At 36.2% G+C, this 11,688-nt stretch overlaps 2 protein-coding genes across 24 annotated transcripts; both read left to right on the top strand.

Moving 5' to 3' along the window:
* Positions 1–5,327, top strand: LOC127354281 (C-type lectin domain family 4 member M-like). Of its 23 annotated transcripts, XM_051384108.1 has the most exons (10): positions 1–196; positions 1,216–1,317; positions 1,422–1,651; positions 1,694–1,735; positions 1,820–1,861; positions 1,904–2,090; positions 3,473–3,541; positions 3,724–3,848; positions 3,973–4,073; positions 4,160–5,327. In XM_051384108.1, exons 1-10 carry the CDS (start codon positions 64–66, stop codon positions 4,299–4,301), a joined length of 1,173 nt encoding a protein of 390 aa, XP_051240068.1. In that variant the 5' UTR covers positions 1–63; the 3' UTR covers positions 4,302–5,327. The 23 variants fall into 23 exon arrangements, with proteins under 23 accessions (XP_051240068.1, XP_051240070.1, XP_051240067.1 ...); XM_051384110.1 differs by lacking the exon at positions 1,694–1,735; XM_051384107.1 differs by lacking the exon at positions 1,694–1,735 and having other exon boundaries at positions 1,778–1,861.
* Positions 5,328–5,966: 639 nt separating this feature from the next.
* Positions 5,967–11,539, top strand: LOC127354298 (CD209 antigen-like protein E). Its single transcript, XM_051384140.1, has 6 exons — positions 5,967–6,338; positions 7,402–7,491; positions 8,707–8,787; positions 10,151–10,293; positions 10,441–10,541; positions 10,683–11,539. Exons 1-6 carry the CDS (start codon positions 6,332–6,334, stop codon positions 10,828–10,830), a joined length of 570 nt encoding a protein of 189 aa, XP_051240100.1. The 5' UTR covers positions 5,967–6,331; the 3' UTR covers positions 10,831–11,539.
* Positions 11,540–11,688: the final 149 nt, after the last annotated feature.

Genomic DNA, 11,688 nt, shown 5'->3' with positions numbered 1-11,688 from the left:
AAGAACCATTTAAAGGCGACACTTTCACAAACACCTTCCCTTTATCACTCCAGTGGCTTAAATATGGAAATTGTTTTCCACAAAGAGAAAGATGAGATCTCCATGGTAAATGAAGACCCCTATGTTGGTTCAGCCATGGATGCTACATTGCTGAACCATTCTGATGAAGACATTAAAGCGACTTCTGCGGTACCTGGTGAGAGAGAAATCTTACAATTTAACAATTTTGAGGTTCAATGTTATAAAGCACAGACAAAAATCTAAACTGTAATCTCATCTTGTATTGTATGATTTATGATCATGCAAGTTATATTTTGGTTGTATTTTATGGGTATTCATTCCTGTATTTTGGTGGTCTGCACAGGTGGGTTTAGATGGAAGCAAAGGTACAATCAAATCCTCATTGCAGATGTGAAATTAAAAAAAATCTTTGCTTTTGCATTAGCCATTACAGCATTCTTGCATCTTGTGCTACCTTCTTGTTTTACTTTATTTTCTTACTATTGTGATATTTACTTTAGACCACCAGTCAGTAAAGTACACTAACCTTTAACAGCATACATGTACATAATTTAAAATTGTATGAGGTTTAATTAATGGGGCAGTGGCTTCTTTTCTCTGAAGAACAGGGAAACAAAAAGGAACACACAACCTATCCAGTGCCATTTGCCAGTATATTTGTGTCTTTACCTTCCTCATAATTTCACTATTTTTTTACATTTGCTAAGATGTTTCCAAACCCCTCACTCACCATCATTCAGCACAGCAAAGGTCAATGTGGACTAAAACTCAACCACCTACAAATTTGTCTGTATTTACATTCAAACATAACACAAGGTTACTGTAAATTAGACTGCAATTTGCTACCTTCTGGTACATCTACACATCTAAAACGAAATAAGAAAATATAAATGCCTGAACTCCTAACTGTGACATATAAAACTGAGCGCCTCATTTTATTCCTTGATAACCTTCACTGTTCTCTTTTACCGCCCAACCCGGGATGGTGTCACTTTCTACCGTACTCCATCTCTCAATCCCACAGAGGAATTAATTTCCTCATGGAAAGTTTATGACCACCAGTTAGCTGTTTAGCTGTTTAATTTAGCTGTAGCTAAACTGCAGTGTAACTCAGTTTAATGAAATGCATGTTGACAAAAAAAACATTATGATTAGAGCAGGAACGATAGTAAAGTGGTCCGCATTGTCCTTCAGGTAACAGAGATGTAAAGAAGACTTCCTACAAAGCTGCTGCAGTGGGTCTGGCTCTGCTGTGTCTTCTCCTCCTGATTGGACTCAAAACTCTGGTTTCCAGATGTGAGTACCTTGTTGGTGTGCTGATGAAGCCCAAGAAGATAATATTGGTAGTATATTGCTATTGAGAGTGTTTCTTTATTTGTTTCTTTATGTGTAAAACACAGTTACCAAGTGCAACTGTGAGCGGGAAATGGAGATGGTCCAGTTACAGACCAGTTACAACAACCTGACAAACGAAAAAGACCAGTTACAGACCAGCTACAACAATCTGACCAAAGAAAGAGACCAGTTACAGACCAGCTACAACAACCTGACTAAAGAAAGAAACCAGTTACAGACCAGCTACAACAACCTGACTAAAGGAAGAGACCAGTTACAGACCAGTTACAACAACCTGACTAAAGGAAGAGACCAGTTACAGACCAGCTACAACAACCTGACTAAAGAAAGAGACCAGTTACAGACCAGTTACAACAACCTGACTAAAGAAAGAGACCAGTTACAGACCAGTTACAACAACCTGACTAAAGGAAGAGACCAGTTACAGACCAGTTACAACAACCTGACTAAAGAAAGAGACCAGTTACAGACCAGCTACAACAACCTGACTAAAGAAAGAGGCCAGTTACAGACCAGTTACAACAACCTGACTAAAGAAAGAGACCAGTTACAGACCAGTTACAACAACCTGACTAAAGAAAAAGACCAGTTACAGACCAACTACAACAACCTGACTAAAGAAAGAGAACAGCTTGCGAAGGAGAAAGACCAGCTGCAAGAAAGATTTGAAGCCCTGGCCAAAGATAGGACTGATCTTCAGAGAAAGCTTCAAGGTAACTAGCTGGGAGCTGAATTGCATTATTGGCATAACTTTATATAAAGGAGCAGCTGACAGACTATGATGAGTTAGAATAGTTGGAAATGGTTTAAAGTGTGTGTGAATCCACCAACAGTCTGTGGGTTCTTCAGACAGGATTAAAACAGTAGAGTCGAGTGTTGGGAGCGTTGGACTTATGTATTCTACATGCTGCTCTCAACATTTCCCTCCTGTCTGTGACTCATCTTTATTTGTGTCCCTGTCAATTTAGCATCTCACTTCAGCAACACTAAAAAAGTACACTGGTGAAAAATATGTCTGTACATTAATAATAGCCCTGGGATGTTTGTTTGCTTAAATCACTGGACTCATCCTGCCATTACTGGGGGCAGTGGAGAGTGAAACTCTCACATGACAATATTTACAACTTTGATTAATTAAATTATTTTTATTGAGGGACCTTTACAGATAAATAATCAAGAAATAGACACAAACCGTTTACAAATTTATAATTTTGTAGGTGATCTGAGAAACTTAAAACTCACACAAGCTGGCGACCCGATGGGTTTAAGAGGTTTTATACATCCAGATACATTTCTATACAATCTAGTCCAGGCCTCTAATGAAGGTGTCTATTTGGGACTTTTAGAAGTTTTCCAGTAAACATATTTTCATCACTGTGTAGTAGGGTTGAATAATATGACCTGAAATTAATATCAAAATTAATTTGTATCCTGAACTCAGGAAAAAATTGGCTTGATGATGAAGACATCAATAATCAGACCTAAGATCCAAAGGGATGTAAATACAATCCTGGGCAAATATAAGAGTTACAAATGTTACGTATGACAGATCTAAGTCAAACAAAAGGATTGATTATCCACTTTGTGGTTTGGATTGGTGGCAAAAGCAGGGTGTGAACCACAAGGGAACCGGGGGAGGCCTTGGCCTAATAAGACATGAGCTCCCCTGAAAACCAGGGTTTGGAGGGTTCTCTAAAATACTGACAATATGTTACTTTTGCATTGCATTACTATTTTTCTGTATCTTCATGAACATGGAACATGCATAACATTTTGACTATTACTGATGTATAATTCAAGTATGCCGGCATGCATACTATTACTGGCAGCTCAATATCATAAACTTTACTCAATTTAAATCAAAGGTTTAAAAAAATTATCTTTCTTAGTTCCACTAGTTCAATTAATTAAGGATAAGATAAAAAGAGAATTTGCATTCATACAAAGGATGAAATTCAAACACAAATCATATCAGGATAACCTGTGATTACTGTTGCAATTACAAGAAAGCTACTGATACTATATTAGATTAAGTAGAGGAAACAAACAATGTATCATTGATAAATTAACACAAACAATGACAATTCTGATTCAGAGACTGAGGCTGTTTGTAAAACCCTGACTGAGGAGAGAGCTGACCTGAAGAGGATTCTGAATGACTTTAGTAAGTATGATTATGAAATCAAATGCAAAAGTTGAGTTAAACCCTTGTCACAATTCTTCAAATAATACAGCTAACATACAGATTCCTCATTGATACCCTCTTGGCTTTTTGTTTTGTTACTGAAACATTTCTTATTGAGATGAGACATTAAGGTTGTTTCGTTTCTCACTGTGCTCAACCAGGTTGGGTGTATTTCAGAGGTAGTTTCTATCAAGTTTCTTCTTTGAAGAAAAGCTGGCAACAGAGTAGAGATGACTGCCTTCAAAAAGGTGCAGACCTGCTGATTATTAACAGCAGAGAAGAACAGGTGAGTTGTGGGATAAGTGTATACTGAGGTGGAGAATAATGTGGAAAAATCAGTTTAATTGAAATTTAAAACGTACATTTCTGTTATGTTGATAACAGTTTGTGTCTCCCTTTTTTTGAATGAGATTTTCACAAACAAATTCAAGAAGTACATGTGGATCGGACTGACTGACTCAGAGACAGAGGGGAGGTGGAAATGGGTGGATGGGACTCCGCTGACCATAAGGTTCATATATTTCTTTATTCAAACAAAAATGTCTACTTCTTAGGATTGTTGTCTAATGAAATGCTTATTTGTTTTTTAATTTTCAGCTACTGGGCTTCTGGGGAGCCTAATGGTAAAAAAGGTGAAAACTGTGGGGATATAAAGTCTCACGATGCTGAAAACAGCTGGAATGATGAAGGCTGTTCCTCTTCACTCTTCTGGATCTGTGAAAAGAAAGTCCGTCTATAACCCTACATCCAAACCCACCAGACAGCACAGAAAACTCAGATATTCATAGATTTTAGATCTAGCAACCAGATGCAGCATTTTCAGATTTGCCTGTTTTTTTAAATCCTGTATAACTGCCCTGAATACAGACATACAGACAGATATATAGACAGACATACAATAAAACTCACAAATACACGATGAGCGGAAGGGAACTAGAGAGAATTTTGTTCCTTTATTATTCAATCAAATAGAATAGATTTGAAACCAAAAAAGAGATTTGAGAGCAAAAAAGAGTAAGTGGCAATCAAAAAAAATTTTTAGAGATCGAAACAGAACAGGTTGCAATTGAAAAAAAAATATGAGAGAACATATTTCTTCAACTCTGCTCAGGCCGTGACTAGCAGAGACAACCATGTTGCTGCTAATCAGTGTGCTTGCAACAGCAGGGCATTATAATTCATTACTTTTGTGGTTGTTGTTGTTGTTGTTGTTGTTGTTGTTGTTGTTGTGAATGTACGGCAGGCTGTAGCCAACGATTTATAGCTCAATTCAATACTTTTTGGAAACGTTTCAAGAGCAACAGGCTACCTCCAAGCAGCACAGCACAGGGAGAAGTGGGTGTAATGCGGAAGACGTAGCCAGGTCAAACCAACCAATAGAAACTTTTCTCTCATCCACCAGCATAGGCCCCGCCCATCAAGTGCAGTTGAATTCGCAAGCAAAACTGTAGAACTTGCAAGCAAAGAGGACTGATTTATAAGCAAAATGGTCGTATGTTTTTACTTACAAACATTAGTTTTGATTGAAGTTGATCTCAAAAAAAAAGTTTTTTGATTGCCACTTACTCTTCTTTGCTTTCAGATCTCTTTTTTGGTTTCAAATCTATTCTATTTGATTGAATAATAAAGGAACAAAATTCTCTCCATAATAATCCCTTACATATTTTACATCTTCTGTTCTGTGTATGTATTAGAATGTATTAATTTCATGTTGGTGGAAGCATGAATTTAAATAAAGATAATTATATTTAAAAAAATAAACGTGCATCAATGAGCCTTGGCCGTCCATGACCCTGTCTCCATATCACATATAAGGCAGTTTATGACCTTTCCCCCGGTTACATTTCAGATCTTCTTGTTCCTCATTCCACTCCTCTGCTACTTCACTCCTCAAATCTTGGGCTTTTATCCATTCCCCGCTCTAACTGCAGAACTAAAGGTGACTGTGCCTTTGCTGTTTTAGCCCCAACATTGTGGAATTGTCTTCCCCATTCACTCTGATTCACTGAATCTGTGGACTGTTTTTAAGCGGCTGCTCAAAACCAACCTCTACAGGCAAGCCTTTTATAGATCTCCTTGTTTGTTTTCTCATCTGTCATGTCTCGTTTAATCTATCCTTCCCTCTTGTTTTATCTTCCATTGTTTGTATTTACATGCTCCCTTGCTTGTTTGATTGGGTATGGTTATACCCATGTGTTTATTTGTTGTTTGGAAAGCACTTTGGATCTCTGTGTCAAAAGGGTGCTATATTAATAAAGTTTTACTTACTTACTTACTTACTTACTTACTTACTTACCTTCTCATCACGCTAAACATGAAATGAATGAAAACCGGTTGCCCATACTATTCAGTAAATGTAGACTAATGCTCAGTCACATCCACCCACAGTGGCGTGAGTAATAGAAAGGGACTAATAATGTAAAGTTCTGAAAGGGGGCATATAGAGTACATTTCAAGTGGAAATATTGTTAATGTTATTAAAAGTATATACAGTAGGAAAACATTCCTAAAGCATAATGGAGTGGTTAGTGCTTTGTGTCACACCAAAGGTTGATTAATAAATTTAAATAAACATAAATATCTCACTTTGAAGAAAAATAACAAGTTGCTGAAAGTCAGTAAGAACAAAACTGTGCCTTTATAAGGAGAGAGAGAGAGAAGTATAAAAAGAGGAAGCAGATCTGGAATCTTCACATATATTTTTTAGACTCCAGTTGATAAAACGTGGTGAGGAGCTGCTCTCGTGAAGACGATGAACTGACTGCTGCAATGCCTGGTGAGACAGACATCCTACAGTTCAACAAACATTATTATTATTAATATTAATATTAATAATAATATTTTTGGACCTGTTAATCTTGTGCTACTTTCTAGTTTTACTTGTTCTATTTAATAGTATTTAGTCAAATTTGTTGTCGAATGAACAAAACTGTTAATCTAAGAGAAAGCTTTTCATGGTTATAATATATAGTATATAAGTAAGTATACACAGTATATAAGTATACACAGTATATAAGTATACACAGTGGTCTAGTGCTCTGCCGATCTCCTAAGCAACTTTCCGGACCTGTAGTTTGAATAGTATTTCCCCAAATGTGACCTTTGAATTGTTGCTTTTGCACCATGAGTTGCCTTAATATCTCCATTCTTACATTGAGGTTCCTTACCTCAATATTGAAAAATGAATAAGCTGGCTCTGTTGGCTATATGCTAACAATAGCATGCTAACAAGCTAAACATGGTTGTGCCAACATAATAAAAGGTCTAAAGTGTTCCATGTTCACCATCTTAGCTATGCATGTCAGTTCCCATGCCAGTCACAGAGCCACCTCAGTAGCATGGCTAAAATAAACTAAATCATTCTGTAAATGCAACGTGAGCAGAAAAAATAATTATGATATTTAGAAGTGAAGTTTTCTCTTTGAAATATGCTTGTATGTGACTGAAAAAACATCTGATTTGTAAGGATTGTAATGATTTGTGGTCTTGATAGCATTTGTTTAAAAATGTGTGATTGTCACTGTTGGTGCTCGGAGAAGCACATCAACTGTATCAGGTTTTATTCAAAGAAACATGTAACTGTATCATGTAAAGGTCTGTACAGTGTATCAAGCTAACATCTTTATGACATAGAACAGCGTCTGATATAAAAAGCATGAAAGAAACCACTTCTGACAGGCTCCAAACTCTACATTCCTTTTATATCACCACCTTAAATATTTCCACTTGTATCCAGATTCATACCAAAATCGTTAGATAATAATGGAATTCATTTGTCTGATTAATTTTACTCATTGGGTTGGCTGTTTTGAGGGTGTCTGTTTGATTTCTGCACACAGGAAGAAATCTGTTCAGACTGTTTGGTGTGAGCTTTGGACTGTTGTATATCTTACAAGCTGCTCTCAACATTTCACTGCGTCTGACTTTCTGTGAGTTCAATTGCTTTTCTATTTTTACTGTTTTCATTTAAATTTACTCTCTGATTATCATTTTAAATGTCCAGTGTGTGACATTTTGGAGGATCTATTGGCAGAAATGGATCATAACATTCATAGGTAAGTTTTCATTAGTGTATCACCTTACTTGAAGAATCGTCACGTTTTCGTTACCTTACAATGAGATGTTTTTATCTACAGATGTCGAGGGTCGCCTTACATGGCAGTGCAGTCACCACATTGAACCCCCATGTTTTTACAGTAGCCCAGAACGGACAAACCCTGGCTGTAGATAGGGTTAGGTGTAGGGTTTTTTGCATGTTTCTCAGCCACCGCAGTTTCTCCAATTCTACACACTGGACAACAGACCAGGATGTTGAACTGGCTACAGTCTGAATACATTAGTACAAAGATCACTTGATTAATCGTAGAATAGCTGTGTAATGTGTTTGCTTTCTCACCCTGAAGTTGTGGTTTGTCAACAACCTGAAAAAGAATCAAGTTTGGGGAAGTTTAGAATAATAAAGAATAACAAAGCATGATGGCAGATAAAATAAGGGTGTGGGTCACAGCTGAGAATATGACTACCAGCTACAAGACATCTAAGATTAGAAGAGGGGAGTTTGATTAAAGATTATAATCTATTTACAGCATCCACAGTTCTTTGTTCATGCTAGTAAAGTAAAGTTAAACCCTAAGTTACAGTTTTTGGCCTGCACATTTGTTTTAAGTCATGCCAGCAGTCAGACTTCTCTGTATAGTAATAATGATCATTATTTCGTTGACTGAATGGTTGTTAATTGATACAAACCAGGCCACAGTTATAAACTGTATGCCACAATCTGAGTAACAAACAAGGTAGAAATGTGACAATATATACAAGCTAAAATTAACATCACACACTAATTTGTCTGTGTAATACATGTAAATTATTACAAAGAGTTATTTTAACTTACACAAATATCTTATCTATCTCCTAAATAATTCCAAAACAGTAATGAGAAAGATTTAGAAAAGCATTAAAATGGGTCTTATCATGCCATATGTCTAAATTAAGTTTAGTGTGCTGGTAGACTATTGTCCAAAGCGTTAATGATTTTGGGTTGGGTGGGCCTCCTCCTCTGTGGTAGGCTAATACCTCACCTCAATGTGACAACCTGAGATACCCTCAGTGTTGAACAACAGTAATAAATGTTTCTGCTATCTCAGACAACACATCAGACATCGAGGCCATTTTGAAAAATGTGACTAAAGAGAGAGACGAGCTGAAGCGGAAGCTGGCTATCTTTGGTGAGTATAAGGTTGAAATGAAATACACATTTAACTATATATTTCATTTCCATTATTTGTTCTTTCCTGGGTTTAATTGTTGGATGGATCAGTATCGGTGTTCAATACTACAGAAATAAACAATAAATAAATAGTGAACTCAATAGAGTTCTCGGCCAGGCAACAGATGAAGTATGATGAAGTATCTCCTGCAATACCACCACAACTACCAGATGCCACCAGCAGAGATTTCCAAAGTTTAGAAGAGTTTAAGTTTTTTGTATAATATAGTTTAAGTTTTCTTATATATTATATAAAGATTTAAAGTGTTTTTGTATATAGAGTCTCAGTTTTCTTTAAGATGGATGGTGTGATGGTATCGTAACCAAATGTCCTGGGTTCTAACTGTATAAACTTCCGCTTCGTCAAGTTTGTAACATTTAGGTATAGGTATTGTCAGAAATGGAATAGAATATTCATAGTTATGTTTTTATTAGTGCATAATCACCTGAAAATAAGAATTGTTGTGTTTTCGTTACCTTAGAGTCCACTATGTTGGTCATTTGGCTATATTAAACATTTAATATGCTCATTTCCTATTTGTTTGAATCATTCTGTATACTGTCATCACACATTGAAGATGAGTCTGACTTCTCTGTAACTAAGACATGCAACATTTTCTTTTCCTGAATAAGAAGTGTGTCAGAGACTGAGCAACAGAGAGAAGGAAGTGTTGTGGTTATAGCTGTGATAAAATCAAGAGTCGGTGAAGGGAAGCTACCATTTGTACTGTAAAAAAACTGAAAAACAGATCATCATGTTTCATACAGTATAACATTTCACTGCCTGATCTGGAAATGTTTAATGTCAATGTTAAATACTGAACCTCTCACGTTACACTGTGGAGATGTCCACATCCACAGTAACACTTTACATGAAGCCTTGTAGCATTTATAAACAGTATGTAAATCTTAAATAAATGTTTTAGAACACTATAATGTAGTTGTGAGTAGATATAAGTGTTTATTAGTGTATTTGTGGTTAATTATATCTACTGCTGCAAGCACTCATATGTGGAGGCTGGTGTATAAAACAGTTCATGATAATTTAGTAAAACACGGTTGTAATTATATAAAATACAGTGTGTCTTTATCAGAAATGTTACAATTGTTGATAAAGACTGTACATGACAGATCACCCAAAAAGGTCTTAATAGCTGTGCACAATTATATTACAGTGTGTTATAAATCATTAATTTAATGTTTGTATACTGGTTATAAAGGGAGACTTAAAGTTAAATGTTACCAACAGCACTTTATGTGACACTGTGTGTTCTTGTTTGATTCATTATTCAGATTTTTTTTGTTGTTGTCTCTCTGAACAGCTGAATATTCTCACCAAGGATGGATGTATTTCAACGACAGTTTCTACTACATTTCTTCACAAAAGAAATCCTGGCAAGACAGCAGAAGTGACTGTCTGCAGAGAGGTGCAGACCTGATGATTATCAACAACAAAGAAGAACAGGTGTGCGCGTGTGTGTCTGTGTGTTTATACATGTGTATGAGTCTGTGTGTGAGTGAAATATTAAATTCATGTGAGGTAACCAAGGTTGAGTTTTTCAGTTAGAGTTTCTGTTACGTTGATGACAGTTTGTTTCTCTCTGTAAACAAGGAGTTCACGAGACATTTCCAGAGGCTCGTGTGGATCGGACTGACTGACAGAGAGACAGAGGGGAAGTGGAAATGGGTGGATGGGACTCCGCTGACGACAAGGTTCATACATTATTTTAATCATGCTCTGAACATTTTGATGTTAAACTAATTTAACTGACTAACTTCCTGTTTGCTGCTACTGATTCTCTTCGAGATGTGTTATCTATAAAGAGCTTATATTTGGGTTTTTGGGGTTTTCAGCTACTGGGCCACTAATGAGCCAAACAGTTATAAAGGCAGAGATGAAGACTGCGGAGAAATAAAGTACTATGATGATGAAAACAGCTGGAACGATCAATCGTGTGAATCTCAAAACATCTGGATCTGTGAAAAGACAATATCTTTGTAACTCAGCAACCAAACTCTAAGACAACAACTGAAATGTTGGTGATGGCCAAGCTGCAGATAACGTAGCTCATTTCACCGCTTTAATTGCTGAGAATCATAACAAGACTGTAATATATTATAATCTGATTCAGTGGCTTCATAAGAATACTCATTTTAAATGCAGTTTACAAATGTATCAATTAATTAAAGCCACTGTGTGTGACTTTGACTGTGAATCCAGTTTCAGAATAAATGTCTTTTCTCTGTTACAATGTCAGTGTTGAACTGGTGCCGTGGCCCACAGAGCAGTTGTTGTTGCAGGAGACAACCAGCTGAATGCAGGTCTATGTTGTTTATGCATGTCTGCTTTAGGCAAAATATGCTCATGTTTGTGTGCACATAATGAAAAATTTATTATCTTATGACACAAAGGCTCTTAAAATATTTAAACATTTATTATAGGTTTATGATATTATAGCAGTGCATGAGCGGCAAGTACTCGCTTAACCTTAGTCATGACAATTCAAGTCTGGGAACTATGAGAGACTCACCTGACTTAAAAAGAAGAAGAAGAGAATAGCTTCAACTGTTGTTTACAACAAATCCTGTGTGTTTGCAGTGTGTTTATCTCGAATAAATGATGAACAAATACTATATATATAAATATAAATATCAGTAATTTATCAACAATATGTTAAGTTTTGCTTGAATAAAAGGTTTGAATAGTCTCAGTCTGGGATGCTCTGTGTGTTGTTTTGTGTGGATTGTTAATGGGACGTATACGGGTCTCAAGAAGATTTTGTTTTATGTTTTCATTTTTTATTATTAAAATATATGTGCACTGAATATAAAAATTACCTGCTGTCTCTAGTGGAAATAG

Source organism: Dicentrarchus labrax, unplaced genomic scaffold (assembly GCF_905237075.1).
Source record: "Dicentrarchus labrax unplaced genomic scaffold, dlabrax2021, whole genome shotgun sequence".
Taxonomy (NCBI): domain Eukaryota; kingdom Metazoa; phylum Chordata; class Actinopteri; family Moronidae; genus Dicentrarchus; species Dicentrarchus labrax.
Note: the sequence above shows the minus strand (reverse complement) of the source record. Positions and strands in the feature narration are given on the sequence as shown.